Source organism: Arachis hypogaea, chromosome 1 (assembly GCF_003086295.3).
Source record: "Arachis hypogaea cultivar Tifrunner chromosome 1, arahy.Tifrunner.gnm2.J5K5, whole genome shotgun sequence".
In the NCBI taxonomy this organism is placed as follows: Eukaryota; Viridiplantae; Streptophyta; class Magnoliopsida; order Fabales; family Fabaceae; genus Arachis; species Arachis hypogaea.
Genome location: NC_092036.1, coordinates 10,498,769 through 10,522,151, shown reverse-complemented (window position 1 = coordinate 10,522,151; position 23,383 = coordinate 10,498,769). Strand labels below are relative to the sequence as shown.

The window sequence follows — 23,383 nt, the reverse complement described above, 5'->3', positions numbered from 1 at the left end:
CCAATTACGACGTTTTCGTCCCGGCTCCTCACGAGCGTTTGTATGAAATCAACTTCCGACCTAGCCAGGTCGCCGACTGGATTTGGTTCTACAAGGCCATGTTCACTCAAGTCGGAGTTCGCATTCCGTTTTCAGCCTTTCAAATGGCGCTCTTAAACCGAATTTCTGTGTCACCGTCGCAGTTGCATCCGAACAGCTGGGCTTCGATCCGCTGTTTCGAGATGGTTTGTGAATATCTCGATCTGCCGGTGTCCGTAGATGTCTTCCTCTTTTTCTTCACCCTCACAAACCCTTCCAAGGAGGGGAAACATAGGAAAGGGTTTATGTCCTTCCGGGCTGCTCAGGGTCGGAAGATTTTCGGCTTGTTCGAAGATTCTTACCATGGGTTTAAGGACAAGTATTTTAAGGTCCGCCCGGCCAAAGGTCGTCACCCCTTTTGGTTATCTCTGGAGGGGGTACGGCTCATCCCGACTTATTGGAGCTTCGGGGCAGGAGCCAATAGTTTTATTAAGGTAGTTTATAAAAATATGTCGGCAGTAGATCAGCAAATTGCCGAGGTGCTAAACGCAGTTTTTGGGAAGAACCCGGTAAATCCCCATCTCCTCATGGGTGACCGGGAGTCCGGCCGCAACTATATTTGTGAGAAGCTTTTTACTTTTCCCTTTGTCTTTTTTCCTCTTGTTGATATTGTGTGACGACTAACCGACCTTCTTTATTTTCCTGCAGTGGATATGTCTGCGTCCGTGACGGGTCTTCCCGACTTGTTTCAGACTTTCCTTGGTGGCGGTGATGATGAGGAGGATAATGAGCAGTCTGCCGCTGAGACGTCTACAGCTCCTCCGGAGGACAAGACTACTTCAGGGCCGGAGGGTGTGGTTGGGGGAACCGGGATCTCGACCCAAGCTGCCCAGGTCGAGGTCGAGAAAGCGGTTCATGCCTCTCCTCCTCGCGAAGTGGTAGGCCAGGGGGGTTCGACGTCTGCCCCTGACGATGACGTGGAGGTGGTCATCCCCACCCCTAAAAGGAAAAGGAAGGCATCCTCTAGTCCCGAGGGGGTCCTCACCGTTATGGAGAGGAATTTCGACGCAAGCAATTTTATAAATACCCAACTGATCCCCGGCACCGAGGAGTACTTCCACGAGTCTTCCCTTGCCGGGCAAGCGAGGTGGATGTACCGAACACTCCTGCGTGGCGCCGTGATAGCCCGGAAGGCCGAGTTTGAGCTGTCCGGGATGGAGTCCCTTCGGAGGAGGCTGGAGGCTAGTGGGAAGGCCAACAATGATTTAAAAAATGAAGTGGAAACTCTCCGGGAGCAGCTGACTCAATCTTCGGGAAAGTTGGACGCTGCCGAGAAGAAGGCCACCACAGCTGAGCAGAAGGCTACCGCCGCTGAACAAAAGTTAACAGCTGCCGAGAAGAAACAGAAAGAGTCAGACGCGACGATTGAACGTTTAGTCGAGCGTGAGATGGCTCTGGAAGGACAGGTCGGTGCGGCGCAAAAGCGGGTGGCTGAAGTTGAGGAAGAGAAGCGGGCTGTGGAGGCCGAGCTGTCAACATGGAAGGCAAAGTACAAGGACGTCGTCAAACAGGGCAGGGGGGCGATTCTGGCTACCGAGGAAGCCCTTAAAGCTCAAGTTAAAATTATTGCCCCTGAGTTCGACACGTCGGCAATTGGTGTTCGTAAGGTTATCCATGATGACAAGGTTGTTGATGCCTCCATGAAGTGATTCTTCTGTTTGTAGTTCTTGTTTAGCCGCTTTATTTTGACTTGTAAACTATTTTAGTCTTTGCCGTTTTTGGCTTTTGTGAACTATTTGATGTTAGCCGTTCTACTTTTGGCTTGTGAACAATGACCTTTTTGGTCGCTTGCTCGTGTTGTCGCGATAAACCTTTTATTTATCTGAGTGCGTTATCATTTTTAACCGTTTTGGTTTATATTTGTCGTTTGCTCGCCTGCTCGTGTTATTGTTCCTTTTAACCGTTTTTGGTTTGGAGTCGTTTAGACCGGCGGCCCGTGGCCTTTCGTGTAGTTGTTTGTTGCAACGGTGGTTGACGGCTTCCCGGGGTGATCAGTCCCGGGTCGCACGTCGTTGTTAGTCACGACGGGATGGTTTATCTGAAAAACTTAGATAAAATATGGCGGAGAATTTGCACAAGTATATCTTATTCGGTAACCACATAATGGACTTGAAAGTTACTATAAATGACAGACTACTTAGCTATATTGGCCGGCATGTCGTTCCGTCTTCTAGGAGTAGAATCTTCTAAGGTTGTCCGCGTTCCATGTCCTCGGGACCTCCTTGCCATCGAGCCTTTCTAATTTAAAGGCTCCTTTTCCCATCACCTTTTTGACTCTGAAGGGACCTTCCCAGTTTGCCGCTAGCTTGCCCTCTCCGGGGGTCGGCAGGCCGATATCATTCCGTCTCAGGACGAGGTCGTCAGGTTCAAAGTCCCTCTTGAGCACTTTGGTGTTGTAGCGCAGAGCTATTCTTTGTTTTAGCGCTGTTTCCGTCAAATGGGCCATTTCCCGGGCTTCATCTATCAGGTCCTTTTCTATAGTTTCTTCTACTCCTTTCAAAAGCAATCGCGGACTTGGTTCACCGATCTCTACGGGTATTACTGCATCCACCCCGTACGTTAGTCGGAAAGGAGTTTCCTTGGTGGAGGACTGCTCGGTTGTTCGGTAAGACCAGAGGACCGATGCCAGCTCGTCGGCCCAAGCACCCTTTTTATTGTCCAACCTCTTTTTTAGCCCTGAAAGGATAACCTTGTTGGCAGACTCCACTTGTCCGTTCGTCTGAGGGTGTTCTACCAAAGAGAACCTTTGCCTTATACCCAGGCCGTTGAGAAATTCTGTGAACTTCTTGTCAGTAAATTGTGTGCCGTTGTCCGAGATGACGACTTCTGGTATCCCGAATCGTGTTATCACCTGCCTCCACATGAATTTTCTGCAATTGGCTGAGGATATGCTAGCTAATGGTTCAGCTTCTATCCATTTGGTATAATAATCAATTGCCACTATGAGGTATTTGACCTGCCCAGGGCCAACCGGGAAGGGCCCTAAGAGGTCGACTCCCCATTGAGCGAATGGCCGGGAGGTCGTTAGCAAGCTTAGCTCGGAGGCCGGTGCCTTGGCAAAGTTGGCGTTTTGTTGGCACTTTATGCACTTTTTGACGAACTCTTTGGAATCTGCCATCATCGACGGCCAGTAGTACCCAGCTCGGATTAACTTCCTTGCTAGGGCTCTGCCTCCGATGTGGCGCCCACAGCAGCCCTCGTGGACTTCCCTGAGGACATAGTCCGTCTGGTCGGGGTGTAGGCACTTCAGTAGGGGTTGGCTTAGCCCTTTTTTAAACAGCTGTCCTTGAATGACGGCGTATTTGGCTGCTTCTCTTCTTAATTTCATCGCATCCTTTTCATTGCCAGGGACTTGGCCATGTTCTAGGTAGTTGGTGATGGGGTCTAGCCATGAAGAACTTAAGGTTGTTATGTGTAGTGCAATTGTTGGTTCCTTTGTCATGCCTTGGATGAGAGACCGGTTTCCCTCCCCTGGCTTCGTGCTAGCTAATTTTGATAGGAGGTCTGCTCGTGTGTTCTTTTCCCTGGGTACATGCTGGACCGTGATCTCTTCGAACTTTTGGCTCAAACTTTTGACCTTTTCTAGGTACTTCTGCAACAAGGGGTCCTTGGCTTGGTAGCTGCCGTTTACTTGGGAAGTAACGACTTGGGAGTCGCTACATACCTCCAGTCTTCTTGCGCCGACCTCTGTTGCTAGGGTCAAGCCTCCTATGAGGGCTTCGTATTCTGCTTGGTTGTTCGAGATGGGGAACTCGAATCTAACCGATTGTTCGTATACGACCCCGTTCGGACTTTCCAGGATGATCCCGGCACCTCCGAAGGTTTGGTTGGAGGCTCCGTCCACATGGAGCTTCCACCGTGTACCCATGTCTTCGCCTGGATCTCCTGTTACTTCAACCAAAAAATCCGCCATGGCCTGCGCCTTGATGGCTTGCCGGGGCTCGTACCGTATGTCATATTGAGAGAGTTCGATGGACCAAGTCATCATTCTTCCCGCCAGGTCGGGTTTTTGGAGAACTTGACGGATCCCTTGGTCCGTTCTGACGACCACCTGGTGACTCTGGAAGTATTGTTTTAGCCTTCTTGAGGAAGTTAGGAGTGCTAAGGCTAACTTTTCCAACTTGCTATATCTTAATTCTGCTCCTTGTAGGGCCCTGCTTATGAAGTAGACCGGCTGTTGGGTTTTCCCGTCCTCCCGTACTAGTACTGCGGCCAGGGCTTCGCTTGTTATAGCGAGATATAGGTATAGTGGTTCTCCGTCCTTTGGCTTCCCGAGAACGGGGGGTGCCGCCAGGATTTCCTTGAAGTGTCGAAAGGCTTCTTCGCACGCTGGTGTCCATTCAAACGCCATCCCTTTCTTCATGAGGTTGAAAAATGGCAGGGCCTTTGTCGCTGAGGCTCCGAGAAATCGAGAAAGTGATGTCAATCTTCCTGCCAACCTCTGGACGTCCTTGATACATCCCGGGCTCTTCATCTGAAGTATTGCCTGGCACTTCTCGGGGTTAGCTTCTACCCCTCTCTGAGTTATCATGAATCCCAGGAACTTGCCGGCTTCCATGGCGAAGGCACACTTGAGGGGGTTCAGCCTCATGCCATGTTGACGGAGGGATGCAAATACACTTGCCAGGTCGTTTAGGAGGTCGTCGGGTCGTGTTGTCTTCACCAAGATGCCGTCCACGTATACTTCGACCGTTTTCCCTATGAGGTCATGGAATATCCTGTTCATCAGCCTTTGATATGTCGCCCCTGCATTTTTCAATCCAAACGGCATTACCTTGTAGCAGAAAGTTCCTCCTGGCGTTATGAACGCCGTTTTGTCCTCGTCTGGTCGGTGCATCGGTATCTGATTGTAACCGGAGTAGGCATCCATGAAACTCAGATACCGGTACCCCGCCGCGGCGTCGACGAGTGCATCTATGTTGGGGAGGGGGAAGCAATCTTTGGGGCATGCTTTGTTAAGGTCAGAGTAGTCCACGCACATTCTCCATCTGCCATTGTGTTTCTTCACCAATACCACATTTGAGAGCCACGTCGAGTAGTCCACTTCTCGTATGAAGCCTGCTTCTAGGAGGCCAGCCGTTTGTTTGGCTACCTCCTCTGCCCTTTCCGCTGACATCTTTCTCCTTCGGTGGGCCACTGGGCGTGCTTCCGGCTTGACGGCTAGGTGATGTGAGATGATTTGTGGATCTATGCCCGGCATGTCGGCCGGTGTCCATGCGAACAGGTCCCTGTTGGCCCTTATCATTTCAATCAAAGGCTCCTTCAGCTCATGTGGGAGGTTCTTGTTAACGAATGTGAACTTTTCCCCTTCGTCACCTGCTAAATTTCTCCAGGTCTCCTTCTGGTTCCGGCCTCGGTTTGTCCTCTACTCTTGCGTCAAGGTCGGCTAGGAATACGCCAGATGCTTCCTTGGATTTCTTTCTGAGGGAAAGGCTGGCGTTATCACAAGCGACCGCCGTCTCGAGGTCTCCTCTCATGGTCCCTATGGATCCATCATCGGTGACAAACTTCATAACTAGCAACTTGGTGTTGATTATGGCTTCAAAATCATTGATTGTTTTGCGCCCCAAAATGATGTTGTAGGCTGTGGAGTCTCGAAGGATTACGAATTCGGCCATCGCCGATCTTCGGCCTTGCATCTGTCCTACCGAGATTGGTAGGGAAATAATTCCGTCTGGTTTGATAAAGTGGTCGCCTAACCCGATAACCCCGTGCTGGTGGGTCGCCAAGTCGGCATCCTTTAGCCCCAGTGCGTCGAACACGTTGCGAAACATGATGTTTGAATCGGCTCCTGTGTCGACAAGGATCCGTTTGACGAGGCCGGTTCCCACTCTGGCCGTTATGACCATGGGAGGGTTTTCCGGGGCGTCGTTGAACCATTGGTCTTCTGGGCCGAAAGAAATGGATGGGGGTTTTTTGGTGCTCTGCACTGGTGTAGATGAGATCGCCAGAACCTTGGCGTCTTTCTTGTGTGCCGACCGGGACTTTGGCGCAGTGTTTTTTGCCGTTACCACGTTTATCACAGTGAGGCCATGGTCTCTGTCTTCGGGCTCTTGTCGTCGCTTGGCCGAGCGCGTCTTGCCTTCCTCGTCCTAGTCACGATAACGTCTTCTCGGCTCCCTGATGAGATGGGAGAACGCTGCTAGCTTTCCTTCCCTTATCGCCTGTTCTAACGCATCCTTCAGGTCGAAGCAATCCTGTGTTTGATGGCCATATCCCTTATGGTATTCACAATAAAGGTTCTTGTTTCCACCCGTGCGGTCCTTGAGTGGTTGGGGCTTCGGAAGGATTCCCTTCTCAGCTATTTGTTGATAGACTTCCACAATGGGGAGGGTGAGTGGAGTGTAGTTAGTAAACTTCCCGACTCGAGGGAACGGCCTAGGAACTTTGTTTGATGCCTCCTCCCTAACCTTTTCTTTCGCTCTCTCCCCGTCGCCACCGGACTGCCGAGCCTGGCCGTAACCGGACTGCCGCTTATTGGCAGCCACGATTCGGCTGACTTCCTCGTCGTTTATGTACTCTTTGGCCACCGTTTGGATTTCATGCATCGTCCAAACCGGCTTCGTGGTAAGGTGTTTTCGGAAGTTCTCGTTGAGGAGGCCATTCGTCAGGCAGAGACTGGCCACCGAGTCGGTCAAGCCGTCGATTTTCAAGCATTCGTCATTGAACCGATCTAAGTATCTCCGGGTCGGCTCTCCCTGTCTCTGGGTTACCCCGAGGAGGTTGATAGGATGCTTGGCCTTCGCTATTCGCGTTGTAAATTGAGCCAGAAACGCGCGGCTGATGTCTGCGAAACTGTAGATGGAACTTTGAGGGAGGCCATTAAACCATCTGATCGCTGGTCCTGCTAAGGTCACCGGGAAGGCGCGGCACCTCACTTCGTCGCCTACTCCCTCTAGGTTCATCCTAGCCTCAAAGGCCGTGAGGTGTTCTAGAGGATCTTGAGTTCCGTCATACCTCATGTCCGTTGGTTTGTCGAAGTGTTTCGGCAACCGGACCTCGAGGATAGATCGGTGGAACGGCGTGACACCCATTATCACAGGTTGTCGTGTTCTCTCGGATTTCCCTTCTCCGTCTTCACGACCTCTTGCCGTTCGGCGAGATTGTCTGCCGCGGGAGTAGATTACCGTGTCATTCCGTCTTCTCGGAATGGGTGATTCCTCTTGCGTGCCCTCTGCTTCCATCCGGGATGCAGATATACGTCGTGAGCGGCTTCGGTGAGAGCTCTCTTCCTCCTCGCCCCCGGGAGACGGGGTGTAGCTTGGGTCGGTAGACCATCCATCCCTCTCCCGGTCGGCTAGTTGTCGTTCTAGGTTCTGGACTCTGTGGCGTAGCTCCTGCATTATTATGGCGCTATCGCCGCCCGTTCCCCCGAATGGTCGGGCTCTCGCGTGTTATTGGGGGGATCTCCGGCCTCCCCTTTGCGAGGCGACGGAGGCTGCCCCCTCCGCTCCGGCTGCTCGAGCTCGGTCGCCGGGACCTGGCGCGACTTCCATTCAGGCAAAGAGTTCCCACAGACGGCGCCAATGTTCGTTGGTCGGGTTCCAAACAGGTCAGGTGGATAGATGTAGAGGGGGAATGCCTTGGCTTGAGTCGCACTGCTTGCGGGTAGTCGAGTAGCCGAACACTTGTCGTGATGAAAAGGGGGGGTGCCACCTGCAAGGACACTCCGACGCTTAAGTCAGTAATGTGCAGGCGAGCAGAGAATAGGGCTGAAAGATGTGACGTACCTCGGGGGAAGAGCCAGTCTTCCCCTTATATACATGTCAGTAGTGGGCCCCCTATGGGACAGGCCCATATTTCCAAGGACGCTGTCCTGCAGCCGTGTGTGAGCCGTACAGGACGTGTGTCCGGGTCGGTCGGAGGGCGCGTGTCCGGGTCGGGTACTGCTTGGGTCGGGTCGGCCCAAAGTTGATTCTGGGCCGGGCCGTAACAATATGCAATAAAAAAAATACAATAAAAAAACATATTATTTTTATTTTATTTTCATCGATATTAGGACTTTCTCATTTTATTATTCCATGTGGAATATATTTTATCTTTTGTTGGATATTTCACTATTATAAAAATATAAAATTATAGGAAAAATAAAAAATGATAACTTAAAAACATTCACAAGTGATGATTTTCAGTGGCTAAGAGAAGGGGGGTTGAATCTTAGTCCCTTTTTCGCTTCTTAAAATTTGCTGGTCTTTCGAACAACTTCTCGAGATTTTTTTATTTTTGTCTCGTACCCAGCCACGAGACTTTTTCTTTTTATCTCGTAACCCGGCACGAGATATTTTTCCGTTTTATCTCCTATGCAGCAGAAACAGAAATGGAGTAGAAGAAAGAGAGAAAATCACACCACGAAATATCCTGGTTCAGCTGCCAAGCGCAATGCAGCCTACATCCAGTCTCCATCACAATAATGATGGAATTTCACTATAGTCTTCATGATTACATACACCAATTCTTCCTAGGAACTACTCTTCCTATCTGGGACAAGTCCAGAATCTAATCCTCAATCCTGAACTTGACTTGGTCACTGCCAAGCTTTTAACTACTAAGTGCTAACCCAACTTGCAAGGTAATTCCCACAGAATCATGAAACACAACACAGATGTACAAAGGACCTCTAAGGACATCTATGGCTTTTTCTTTTAATTTTGCACTCTCTACCTTTTTCCGCTCTATGGCTTTTTCTTACAAACCTCACTATTTGTCTTTTTTCATGAGACTCAAGACAGACAAAATTAAATAGAAAAATACAAAATGAAAAACATTGAAGGAGATGAACTTCTGTTAACTTGGGAAGCTATAGGAACTCTGTGCTCACTCTTTTCCTTACTTCAAACCCTGACTGTTCACCCTTATTTATAGAAGGGGAAGCCTCCAAGGTTGAAGCTCTTGAACCGAGCCAACTTCTTATTCTTCATGTAAAACCAGTTCGGCCAGAGAGAGAGGAGAGGAAACCGAATGTAAAACCCAACATGCAATTACCTCTGTGTCTTCCCTTTACACCAAGTTTCACCAATCCAAGCCATCCATCTTGACTTGCACTCCAAGAAGAATCCCTAGCCCTTGATGAGTTCTTGATGATGACATCTTCTTCTGCTCTAACTTCTGCATCTTCTCCACATAGCTATAGTAGCTAGCTCCTGTGGTAGTTGATCAAAAGCTGAGACAAACCATCCCTTAAGGATCTTCTTCTTCTGGCCGAATGGATCTTCTTCCATTTTTGAGTATGGAAGGCTTGAGAATATTTCACCTTTCCTTACCCATTTTTGGCAAAGATCTCAGCCACTCCACACTTCAGATTTTCTTTTTCTTGAAGCCATCATCACTATGGCCTCAAGCTTGCTTCTAGCTTCTTCTTTTTGCTTCTGATAGCTTGCAAAAGCTTTTATGCTTTCCCTGATGGAAGTGACCGAGAGTTATGAGAGAGATGGGAGAGAAGAAAGAAACATATTCAATGGATTTGAACAATTGAATTAAAATAAATTAATTTTTACTTCCCTCTTGCTTTAGGTAGCGTGTAGCACTAATGGTGCCATCAAATCAATTGCCTATTCTCTCTCATGTTTCGAATGCAAGTTAATTCAAGTTAATCGAATTTGAAATCCATCACAAATTGAAAGTGGGATCGGTTGAAAGCATGGAACTTGCTTTCTTTTAATATTGGTTTCAGACCAAGCAAGTTGGTTTCCAACCAAAATTGAATTGGGCTAATAATAATGATTAAAAAATCTGGCCCAATAACAAGATATTGCTTCAGCCATAACACTTAAACATTTTTTGAATAAGGTTGAAATCTTGAATTCACATTGGGCTTGCAATGATTTTCTTTTCTTTTTGGCCCAATAATAAAATTCGCATAACACAAAATTATTAATTAGTAAATGTGAATTAAAGCTCAAATTAATAATTTTGTAATTAATTATGTTAATAATGTTTGATCATCATCAACTTAATTTAGAGTTTTCCAAACTCATCAATCTCTCCCTTGATGACAAACATTATTAAAAATTGAAATGGAAGGAAATTAAAGATTAGAGTATTCCCTTTGAATATTAGGATTCCTTCCCTTTTCAACAATTCAAAACATAAATCACCAACATCAAAAGGCATCAACAAGGAATATCATGATCAATGACATCTAAGTTCTAAATCCAGCAACCAAAACAAATCATAAGTTTGTGTACAGGGGTGATCATGAATCCCTAAATATTTTAGCCCCTGTTTCTATCAACTTTTTAATTTCAATTTTTCAGTTTTTCCCCCCTTTTGTCATCAAAGGAAAACCTGCAAAAAAATGATAATGGAACTCACACAAATATAACTATAACCAAAATATCCAAGAGTTTAACAAAAAAACAGAGATCTAAAGTATCCAAACAGCCTACAAAGTTTCAAAATAATCCAAACAGAACTAGAGTTCAAATAAGCTAATCATCAAAGAGATTGTACTCAGATCCAGTTTCATCATCCTTATTAGCAGCCCCCATTTCCTCTTTGAAATTCTGAAACATCAGACCAACTCTTTCTTGGCACTTTGTCCAAGCTTTTTCATTTTTGTATGCTTGCTTACGAGCGGCCTTGTAGGAGTCCCCATCAGTTTGGACATGTTAGAAAATTCAGTGAGGACTTTCTTAATCGATTCTACCATTTTGGACGGCTCGGCTGGGCGGCTCTCAAGATCACTGTTAGTGGGCATTGACTGTTTTCCTTTGGTGCTTTTACCTGAAACTCCTCCTCCCTTAATTGATGAGACTTTGTTCTCTACATCTTTATTGGTTAGATCAACATTGAAATATTCGAAGATGCAGGTAAGAAATATGCCATAGGGAAGGTTAGCTTTTTTGGTGCTCCTAGCATATTCCCACATATGCCTTATCATGAGGTATGCAAAGGAAATAGGAGATGAGGTAATGATAGCAAAAAGCACAAAGAAATCAGAAACGGTTACTCTATTGTGTGAGCCACTCTGTGGTGTCAGAATGTGAGTAATGATCCTGTGCAGTAATGCTCTCTCTGAACCAAGGGCCTTGTGAGTTGGAACCGTGCCATCCAGCCCAGACAGATTTTCATAGATTTGTTGCAAAGCAATCTGATATGTGACTCCAACATGAGAATTCCATTTTTCTAACATATAAGATGTTGGACCTTCATCAACATAACCCAAGGCAACGCTTATTGTTTCTCTGCTCAGAGTCATGTAAACCCGCTTCACATAGGAGTGAATCACACCATCAATCAGCCTCATGTTTGCATAAAATTCTCGGACCAAGGCAGGATATACGGGTTTCTGGATTTTGAACAGAGGAGACCACTTCATATTCTCAAAAAGAGTGATAAAGTTGATTCCTTTAGTAGCAAGAGAGTCAAGGTTCACTATGTATGAAGCACACAAGTGACGTTTCTTCAACACATCCTTGTGAAACTCATAAGACGCACAAGAATTGAACCTTCCAGGATCAAAATGTGAATGATTTTTGTTGTATTTATTCTTGAAATCCATGGATTCTAGGTTCGGTGGTTCCTGTGTGTTACGTAGCACATAACTTTTGGTCTTCTGAGAGCTTCGAGCAGACGCATGTGGTGTTGCCTTCTTCGGTAGTGAGTGAGGAATGGAGGTTTGAAACTCCTCTTCTTCTTCTTCCATGATTGGTTCATTGTTCTTTCCAAGCTTTTTCCTTGATGAAGTTTTATGCACTATCACTTTCCTTCTCATTGTTTCGGTTTGTTTGGATGATGGTGAGTGAGATGAAGAGGATGTGGAGTGTATATGAATGTGTGTATGGGTTTGAGGAGTTGAGAATATGGGACTTTTTGGTAAGGGGGTTCGGCTACTCTTCCTTGGGGCAACCTTCTTTTTCATGTTAAGAAAAAATAGAGAAGGGAGAGGGAAGATGAAGAGAGGGGCCGAGGTGAGTGGAGAAAGGTGGGAGGTTAAGGAAGCATTAAATGCTGATTGGAGAGAGAAGTGGGGTAGTTATTACCCATTAAGGAGCGCGGTTATTAACCAAGGAGGGATTTTAAAATTAAAACTGAATGGTTAGCTCCTAGAATCAAGGGATGAGGGATGGATAAAGATTTAATTTGACAACAACACTTTCCTACAAGATTTGATATGACACCTTCCAAAAACAATGTGATTAAAAAATGAGAAACTCAAAAATGGGTCAGAGTAAAGTCAAAGAGATTTGGTGGGGCCCAAGATAATTAACATCAGTTCAATCTCCCCATGAATTATGGCCTGTTCATCACAGCCTGAAATTTGTCTTCTGCTTTCCTACGAGATAAAACCAAACAGAATCAAAAAATTTCACAAATTATCAATAGAGCTTAATTCTGTCATTCCCAAACTTTTTCTCAAAGCGCAGAATCTGTCTTCACATAGGAGTTTTGTAAAAATGTCAGCAAGTTGGTCTTCAGATTTTACAAATTGAATATTAATAATTCCCTTTTGCACATGCTCTCTAATAAAATGAAATTTGATTTCAATGCGCTTGGTTCTTGAGTGCAGAATAGGGTTCTTAAAAATGTTTATAGCACTCATATTGTCACAAAATAAGGGTATACTATTGATTTTTAATTTGTAATCTTCTAACTGAATTTTCAACCAAATTAATTGTGAACAACATGCAGATGTAGAAATATATTCAGCTTCGGCTGTGGATAGAGCCACTGTGGCTTGTTTTTTGCTTGACCACATGTTGAGTGAGCTTCCAAGGAAGCAACACATGCCGGATGTGCTCCTTCTATCCACCCTATCTCCCGCATAATCTGCATCACAAAAGCCCACTGCACAAAAGTCATCAGATTTTGGATACCATAAGTCATAATCACTAGTTCCCTTAATATATCTAATGATGCGTTTAACAGCCGAAAGATGGGATTCTTTTGGGTGAGATTGGAATCTTGAACATACACCCACACTTTGTACAATATTCGGTCTATAAGAGGTAAGATACATGAGGGATCCTATCATTCTTCTATACCGTGTTTCATCCACATCTTTGCCATCATCATCCTTTTCAAGTTTAGTGTTTGGATGCATTGGAGTTCCCATTGGTTTGGAATTTTCTAGGCCACATTTCTTGATTAGTTATTTTGCATACTTTCCTTGGTGAATAAAAGTGCCACTAGGAGTTTGTTTAATTTGGAGGCCAAGAAAGAATGTTAGCTCTCCCATTAAACTCATTTCAAACTCACTAGTCATGAGTTTTCCAAACTTTTCACACAAGGATTCATTGGCCGACCCAAACACAATGTCATCCACATAAACTTGAACTAGGAGAATATCATCATTAGATGCTTTAATAAATAAAGTAGTGTTGGTGGTACCCCTTTGAAATTGATTTTCCAACAAGAAGGCACTAAGCCTTTCATACCAAGCTCTTGGAGCTTGTCTAAGACCATAAAGAGCCTTTGAGAGTTTGAAAACATGGTTTGGAAATTCTTTATCTTCAAAACCGGGGGGTTGTGCCACAAATACTTCTCTATCAATAAAGCCATTAAGAAAAACACATTTGACATCATTTGAAACATTTTAAAACCCTTATGGGCAGCATAGGCAAGAAACAACCTAATTGCTTCCATTCTTGCTATCGAAGTAAAAGACTCATCAAAATCTATACCCTCTTCTTGATCGTAACCTTGGGCCACTAATCTAGCCTTGTTACGAACAACTTTTCTATCCTCACCTAATTTATTTTTGAAAACCCACTTAGTACCCGTTACCTTCTTACCATCCGGATGAGGTACTAGTGTCCAAACCTCATTCTTGTCAAATTGAGCAAGCTCTTCTTGCATGGCTTTGACCCATGATGGATCTTCAAGAGCTTGTTTTACATTGTTGGGCTCCATTTGTGACTAGAGGGCAAAGTTGCTTGGTTCGTATTGTTTTTTGGTTGAGGATCGTGTTGTCACACTTTGAGAGGGATCATCAATGATAAAGTCATGAGGATAACCCCTCATGGACTTCCATTCTCTTGGCTTCCAGAGTGATGTTGATCTTTGATGAGCTTCAGTGGGTTGATCTGTTCCAGATTCTCTTGCTAGCTCAGGAGACAAAACAGAAATGTCTCCTCCATCCTGGACAAAATTAGATGGACAGATTATTCATTTTGGGCAGATTTTAGATTTTCTTCACTGATTTTCTTGTTGACAGCATCTTCATAATCTGTATCATCTTCTATCATAGTACAGGGAATTGAATTAGAATCACAAAAAGAAACATGTATGGATTTCTCTATGGTCCTATGATCTTTGAGGTAAATTCTATAAGCCTTGCTAGTGGTGGAGTATCCAACAAACATCCCCTCATATGATTTTGGATCAAATTTACCAAGGATTTCTTTATTGTTAAGTACAAAGCATTTGCATCCAAAAACATGGAAATACTTAAGATTAGGAGGGGTTCCTTTCCATAGCTCATAAAGAGTTTTCTTTAGCCCTTTTCTGATAATAGTCCTATTCAAAATATAACAATCTGTATTCACAGCTTCAGCCCATAGGAATTTTGGAATCCTTCTTTCAACAACCCCATTTTGTTGAGGGGTTCTAGGGCATGAAAAGTTATGAGCAATTCCAAAATTATCACATAATTTTTTAAAGTCTTGGTTTTTAAATTCTTTTCCGTGATCACTTCTCAAATGGGCAATCTTTAAATCTTTTTCATTTTGAATTCTTTTGCAAAGGGTTGAGAAAGCATGAAAGGTATCATTTTTATGAGCAAAGAAAAGTACCCAACCGAATCTAGAGTAATCATCCACCACCACTAGACCATAGTGTTTACCTCCTAAACTTTAAGTTCTTGTTGGACCAAAAAGATCAATGTGTAACATCTCTAATGGCCTTTTGGTAGAAATTCCATCTTTTGGTTTAAAAGAGGTTTTTACTTGTTTGCCTAATTGACAAGCATCACAAGTAATATCCTTATCAAATTTAATGTTTGGAATTCCTCTTACCAAGTTTTTCTTAACAAGTTTAGAAATTTGGTACATGCTTGCATGACCCAATTTCTTATGCCATAGCCTTTTTCAGATTCAAGAGAGGTAAAGCATGTTATATTTTGATCTTTTAAATCTTCAAGAGTCAATCCATACACATTATTACACCTTTTAGCCTCAAACAAAATATCCCCATATTTTTCACATATAACTAAGCACACAAACTTTCTAAAAATAACTTCATATCCTAGATCACACAATTGGCTTACACTTAGTAAATTGTGTTTCAAACCATCAACAAGAAGAACATTATTTATACAAGATGAGAAGCTTTTACCAACTTTTCCAATAGCCACTATTTTTCTTTACCATCATCACCGAAAGTGACAAACCCTCCCTCATACTTATCAAGCTTTATAAAGAAGGTTGTCTTTCCGGTCATATGCCTAGAGCATCCGCTGTCCATGTACCACATATTGTCCTTTTGCTTAGATGCTAGACATACCTACAAAATGAGCTCAAGTGACCTTAGGTATCCAAATTTTCTTGGATCCTTTCACGTTAAACCATATCCTACGTCCCAATCCATTATAATAAAAAAATAAATTTGTAAACTTTGTCACCAATTATTCTTTCACCAAAGAAACATTGAACGGGAAAGTGGCCATTTCGGTTACATAGTCTACAAAATTTTGGAGTTGCTGTTTTGTTAAAGCTTGCTGAGTTTTAAAACCTTGTATCGTTGGAAGATGAAGCAATATTTTCAAAAGAAGGTTTCTCAACAGATTTGAGGAAACCCAAGCCAGCTTTATCATAAAGAGGTTTTTGACTAGCCAAGATTTGATTTAGATTTTAAGAACTTTGAGTGAGCTTGGCTCTTTAAGCTCATTGACCTCTTTAAGCAACTCTTCATTTCTTTTAAAACAGTCTACATATGCAACAATAGAATGATCACTTTCACAACTTTTAAGTTGGGCTTTCAGCTGCTTGTTTTCTTCAACAAGTTCGACAGCAGCTTCAGCCTCCCTTAATTTATCTTTGAGAAAACCATTTTCTTCTTTAAGAATGGTGATTTGTTGCTCAAGATCTTGGTTATCAATCAAGAAGCATCTAATTTTTTCAGAAAGGTGATCTATCATAAGATGAAGAGTTTCAGTGTCAGGGTTATGAATGACTACCTGTTCAACGTGATCTGCCATAAGACATGGTTGGGATTTGGTTTCTGATTCTTCATCATCTTCTGAATCGTTTTCCAAGTCCTCCCAAGAAGCCAGCAGACCTTTCTTCTTTCCCTTCTTTGGCTTCTCTTCTTTCTTCAACTTACGGCAATCTGATTTGAAATGCCCAGTTTCTTTGCAGTTGTAACATATCACCTTGCTGAAATCTTTCCTTTATTTCCTAGAGCTGCTTCCCTTGCTTCTCTCCTTGAGCTTCACCATTTTCCTGAATTTTTTGGCAAACAATACAAATTCATTTTCAGAGGAGTTATCACTAGATTCATCATCCAGAGGGTTAGAAACAGATGTAAGAGCTATTCCTTTTATTTTTGAATCCTTTTTCAAGTAAGTGTTTTCAAAAGTAAGTAAATTTCCTCTCAAGTCATCATATGTCATAGAATCAAGACCACTACTCTCAGATATTATCAATACTTTTGTTTTCCACTCTTTTGTAAGACATCTTAAAACTCTCCTCATAAGCACAGATTCAGGATACTTAATCCCTATAGCATCCAAGCCAACAATGATGATGTTGAATCTTTCAAACATTTCATCTATGGATTTTCCTTCCTTCATTGAGAACATTTCATATTCTCTGTTCAGCATATCTATCCTGGTCTTCTTTACTATGGTGGTTCCTTCATGAGTGACTTGAAGTTTGTCCCAGATTTCCTTTGTCATTGTGCATCGTGATACCCGTCGGTACTCCTCGAAGCTGATTGCACAGTTGAGCAAGTTGATAGCTTTGGCATTGAGCTCCACCTTCTTTCTATCTTCTTCGGTCCAACTGACTTCTGATTTAAGTGAGACTACTCTTTCAGCACTTGTGGTGGTTGGATATTGAAGACTCTCTAGAATGATCTTCCATAATCTGTAATCTACTGCTTGCACAAAAATCTTCATTCTCTCCTTCCAATAGGTGTTGTCTTTCCCATTAAAAAGAGGGAGTCTGTTGCTTGACTGTCCTTCTGTCAGATTGTAGGACACCAAGTTTGAGCCATTGTTTTATGCCATGTGGATCTTTTCTCCAAGTTGTAAAGCTTGATCTCTTTGAGACCAAGCTCTGATACCAATTGATGGTTTTCAGTGGCTAAGAGAATGGGGGTTGAATCTTAGCCCCTTTTTCGCTTCTTAAAAATTGCTGGTCTTTGAAACAACTTCTGGAGACTTTTTAATTTTTGTCTCGTACCCAGCCACGAGACTTTTTCTTTTTATCTCGTAACCCAGCACGAGATATTTTTTAGTTTTATCTCCTATGCAGCAGAAACAGAAATGGAGTAGAAGAAAGAGAGAAAAACACACCATGAAAAATCCTGGTTCAGCTACTAAGTGCAATGCAGCCTACATCCAGTCTCCATCACAATAATGATGTAATTTAAATATAATCTTCATGATTACATACACCAATTCTTCCTAGGAACTACCCTTCCTATCTGGGACAAGTCCAGAATCTAATTCCCCAATCCTGAAGTTGACTTGGTCACTGTCATGCTTTCAACTACTAAGTGCTAACCCAACTTGCAAGGAAATTTCCACAGAATCATGAAACACAACACAGATGTACAAAGGACCTCTAAGAACATCTATGGCTTTTTCTTTTAATTTTGCACTCTCTGCTTTTTTTCGCTTTATGGTTTTTTCTTACAAATCTCACTGTTTGCCTTTTTTCATGAGACTCAAGACAGACAAAATTAAATAGAAAAATACAAAATGAAAAACATTGAAGGAGAAGAACTTCTGTTAGCTTGGGAAGCTATAGGAACTCTGTGCTCACTCATTTCCTTGCTTCTAGCCCTGGCTGTTCACCCTTATTTATAGAAGGAAAAGCTTCCAAGGTTGAAGCTCTTAAACTGAGCCAACTTCTTCTTCTTCATGCAAAACCGGTTCGGCCAGAGAGAGGAAAGAAAACCGAATGTAAAATCCAACATGCAATTACCTCTGTGTCTTCCCTTTACACCAAGCTTCACCAATCCAAGCCATCCATCTTGATTTGCACTCCAAGAAGAATCCCCAGCCCTTGATGAGTTCTTGATGATGACAGCTTCTTCTGCTCTAATTTCTGCATCTTCTCCATGTAGCTACAGTAGCTACTTCATGTGGTAGTTAATCAAAAGCTGAGACAAGTCATCCCTTAAGGATCTTCTTCCTCTGACCGAATGGATCTTCTATTTTCGGGTATGGAAGGCTTGAGAATATTTCACCATTTCTTACCCATTTTTGGCAAAGATCTCAGCCACTTCACACTTCAGATTTTCTTTTTCTTGAAGCCATCATCACTATGGCCTCAAGCTTGCTTCTAGCTTCTTCTTTTTGCTTCTGATAGCTTGCAAAAGCTTCTATGCTTTCCCTGATAGAAGTGATCGAGAGTTATGAGAGAGATGGGAGAGAAGAAAGAAACATATTCAATAGATTTGAACAATTGAATTAAAATAAATTAATTTTTACTTCCCTCTTGCTTTAGGTAGCGTGTAGCACTAATGGTGCCATCCAAACAATTGTCTATTATCTCTCATGTTTCCAATGCAAGTTAATTCAAGTTAATTGAATTTGAAATCCATCACAAATTGAAAGTGGGATCTTTGAAAGCATGGAACTTGCTTTCTTTTAATATTGGTTTCGAACCAAGCAAGTTGGTTTCCAACCAAAATTGAATTGGGCTAATAATAATGATTAAAAAATCTGGCCCAATAACAAGATATTGCTTCAGCTATAACACTTAAACATTTTTTGAATAAGGCTGAAAACTTGAATTCCCATTGGGCTTGCAATGATTTTCTTTTTTTTTTGGCCCAATAATAAAATCTGCATAACACAAAATTATTAATTAGTAAATGTGAATTAAAGCTTAAATTAATAATTTTATAATTAATTATGTTAATAATGTTTGATCATCATCAACTTAATTTAGAGTTTTGCAAACTCATCAACAAGATAATTAATTAAAGGTTAATTAATTATATCTTATTTTACTCTTAATTTTGAGAAACAAAAATATATATTAACTTATAAATATAATTTAATTACAAACATGAATTAAGACTGATAAGAGTAGAACACATTTTTTATTTTTATTTTTATTTTTTTAAGGTCATACTTCTAATTACTTTCTAGGGTGAAGAAAAGCTTTTTTTTTTTTTACCATATTGTCTTCTATCTCCAACTTGGTTTACAAATCATTTTCAAAAACAGATTCATTCATTTAATCTTCTTCGCAACTTTCTTCAAGAATGAAAAAGATGGAGATGAAAGGAACTGTAGATTTTTAGAGGTAGATATTTATTTGTTAGGCAAGTGGCAAAGCTTACCTATAACTACTAAAAGTCAATACAATAGCAAGTGTGTTAGATATGTCAAATAATAATAATCATGGATATATATTTAATTTATTCAGTGAAATTAATGTATAGATTATTATAGTCTCACGCACGTATGCATTACCAAACCCATTAATTAATATTTGATATGATTGCATGGATATATATATATCGTTAATGTTGCAAGTAGGAAGAATGCATGAAATTAGTTTTACATTAAAGAAAATAAAAAAAGAGTGAAGAGTTTATAAGATGAGAGATCTATTAACTTGACGTCTTAAGATTTTGAGTTGTATGTGGTGTCTTCCCATATTAAGTTATCTCACTTGATTTCTCTCCGAAATCTTTATAGTAGTCGAGAGTTCTCCATAATAGCCTAATAAAGTGGTATCAGAGTCGATAATTACTCGTGGCGGAGGAGCTAAAAAAAGAGAGAATTAATGCTTAAAAATTTGATATTAATTGTAAAAAAAGTAAAATAATTAATCTTTATTTTAAAAGCATAAAAATTAATAAATTTTAAATACTTAAAGTTTATTATAAAAATTTAGATAAAATTTAGACGCTATAAAATTTATATAATTGTAGTGGTTTGGTTAGGAAGAGAGGTCAGAGGATTTATTCTTGTATATATGGATTAGCTTAGTTTGTTTCCATTTCATCATGGTTACACCAGCTATTATTCTTTTAGATTTAATAATTAATTTATAGTAAATATTAGTTATTGTAGTGAATAATTTGGAGTCACTATTGTACTTTATTTAACTATTGCATGTTCAATCATATATATTACTACTACCACAAGTTTCATATTTTTTTAAAAATAGAAATTTTACAGAATCTATAAGTATGTGATATTTCTCATTTTATGAACCAACTTTTAAAATTAAATTAAACTCATTTAATTTTAATTTTAATATGATATGATATGAGAACTTATTCAATCCAATAATATTATGTCTTTTATGTGTTAGGTGAGTGTTATCTATAGTTTTCGTAATACGTAGTTAATAATCGAGAATTATTAAATAATAATTTAGTTAAATATATTAAATTATTTAACAATTTTTTAATTTATAATTTTATATAAAGATAATTGTATATAAATTTTTATTATAAATTTAATATCTATAACAAAAATATGTAATAACTAAAAACAATTATAATTTAATTTAGTTAATATTTATTTATTAATAAATATTAAATAAAATAAATTTTATTTATTTTTTGTCCTTCTAATCTTACCGTATTTGTAATTGGAAAGAAATTAAAAGTGTTTTAATCAACTTTTAGCACGTTACTAATATATATATATATATATATATATATATATATATATATATATATATATATATATATATATATATATATATATATATATATATATATATATATATATATATATAAAATGTTCACATCTATCAGATCATGAGTCTTCCATTATTTAATAAAATAAAGAATCTTCCATCACCAATAATTATAAATACAATTATAAACTAATTAAGGTATATTGCTATTGTTAATTGGGTTGACTTAATAAGCCAATTATATATAATTGAAATTAATTAAATTAAATATAGCTAGAAATCTCCAACCATCAATAGTGAGACAACATTTTTTGCTCATATATATAATATATAATCGTCAAATTAAGAGAAGACAAATGATTTAATTTAATTAATTTATTAAACTATATTATTTCCATCAAATTATGTATGCATTTTCATGATCATACCATAATTTAAGCTACCAAATAATTATTTTAATTTGTTGTCCAATCATAACATGAAGAGTTGAACAAATGTCATAAGAAAATAATAACTAAGAAAAATTAAAAGATGCATAATAAAGACTATCTTAAAAATTGAACAATGGCCACCGTATCCACGTGAATGAAATAAATGATAACAATGGATTCGAGATAACAACATTTTAATTTTTTAAATTTTATCCGTTAATTATTTTAATTTCTAGTTTTTATAATAATTATTAATCAAATTAATTCTTTAATAATTTTTACATATTTTGATCTAAATCGTTAAGCACCATGTGTCACAACACGTCACTTGTTTTTAGCGACACACAACCATAATATTTGTTATAGATACTAACTTAATTAATTTACATTATAAAATTAAGAAACCAAATGGATTAGCTAGATAACTTATTATATCGTAACATTTTTTTAATAATTTAATTAATGGTTGAAGTAATCAATCTTTGTATGTTCATTTGCGTGATGGAGTTGGTGACTTCATTCATTTGAAATGAAAGTATGAAACTACCGACAAATTATATATTCAACTATGCAATGACGTGGAAGGTGGCTGTTTTTTTTTATTTATTTATTTTTTAACTCTTTCTTAATATTGTCATTATTGGAAATAATTGACGTAATTGATTCAAATTTGACTCATATTTTATATTTTATTGCTTTTTCTAATTTATTTTTTCTTTTTGCTTTGTCATGAAATATATTACGAAAACTAATAAAAGAAAGGAATAAATCAAAATTTGTGAAAAGTAAAATTATTACATGTATGTTAATGATAAAATCAAATAAAAGTGAAATTACTAATAGTGCAAAATGTAGTAACTTTTTTAGAACTTCTCAAACAAATTGGAGTGTGTTTTCTTACTTTCATGTGAAGCACATAGCTTGTCCCCTATTTACACTTTTAAGTCTAAAAGCTAAGAAAACTATTCCTCAACAGTGATTTGATAGGGAAACATATATAAACATAATTATTAGGGTTTCTTCTTTTCTGTGTTTTCTTCTTCAATAAATAAATATTATTGAGTAACATGTTTCTTAATGTATATTAATTAGCACAATTTTTTTATGTATTTATTTTAATTTTTTATGGTATTTTTTAATTCACAAGATAAAAAATTAATTTATTGTTGATTGGAACTGTATTTAAAAATTTGTCACTAATAAATAAATTATTATATATACAAAACGAGATTTAAACTCTCAATATTTACTTAAGTGAAGATACATAATAACAAGTAATAACATAAAAACAAAAGAACCAAAGAAAAATAATTAATCTTACTTTTTACAACTTTCACCATAGGTTAATCACTTTAATTAATTTCCAGCTTAGCATTTCCATTGATAATCATCCAAGTTTCATCAATAGTAAATTTGGTTGATTCCATATCTTAAAATAATCATCAATTAATTCCACTATTGTAGAGTAAATAAAAATAGAAAAAGTAATACCAACTATTTACAACTTAAATGGCATAATCTATCCATATTCACTTAAAAATTATGAGTTTGAATCTCACTTTTAACTTAAAAAAAAAGCTCACGTTACAAATCTCTAAAGTCACATAACACAAAAAAGGGTAAACTATTAAAATATTGTTTAAAGCAAAAATATATAATTTGTAAAGTTTAAACTAAAATTCAACAAAAAAAAAGTTATAAATTAAATTGTGTGAATGTAATTCATGTATTATGTTGCAAAATTTTGGGAAAAATAATGTTAAATTTCTAATAGTAAAATATTATTAACTTAAGGTAAGGAGCTCAAGAATTTGAATATGGTTTGGAAGGTGGTGTTCTGGCTGTTTATGGAGAAAAATTGTGTTTTACGCCTAGGTGGACGCCCCTGGTGCAAGTCCAACACGCAGAGGACGTGGTACCTGCTACACGTGGGAGGCGTGGAGATGACGTGGCAGCATGTGGTTGGACGGACCAAGAATCACGCAGGGGGCGTGATGACGTCAGCACGCCGAGGGCGTGATGATGTGGCTAAAGACGATTGGCTGCCACGCGCAGTACGTGGGGGGCGTGTCGACGTGGCTCATCGTGATTGGCTTGCTC

At 39.7% G+C, this 23,383-nt stretch overlaps 1 protein-coding gene across 1 annotated transcript; it reads right to left on the bottom strand.

The window, feature by feature from the left end:
• Positions 1–6,170: 6,170 nt before the first annotated feature.
• LOC112802612 (uncharacterized) lies at positions 6,171–7,421 on the bottom strand. The gene has a single exon (XM_025845925.1). The coding sequence runs from the start codon at positions 7,419–7,421 to the stop codon at positions 6,171–6,173; it is 1,251 nt and encodes a 416-aa protein (XP_025701710.1).
• Between the last annotated feature and the right edge of the window lie 15,962 nt (positions 7,422–23,383).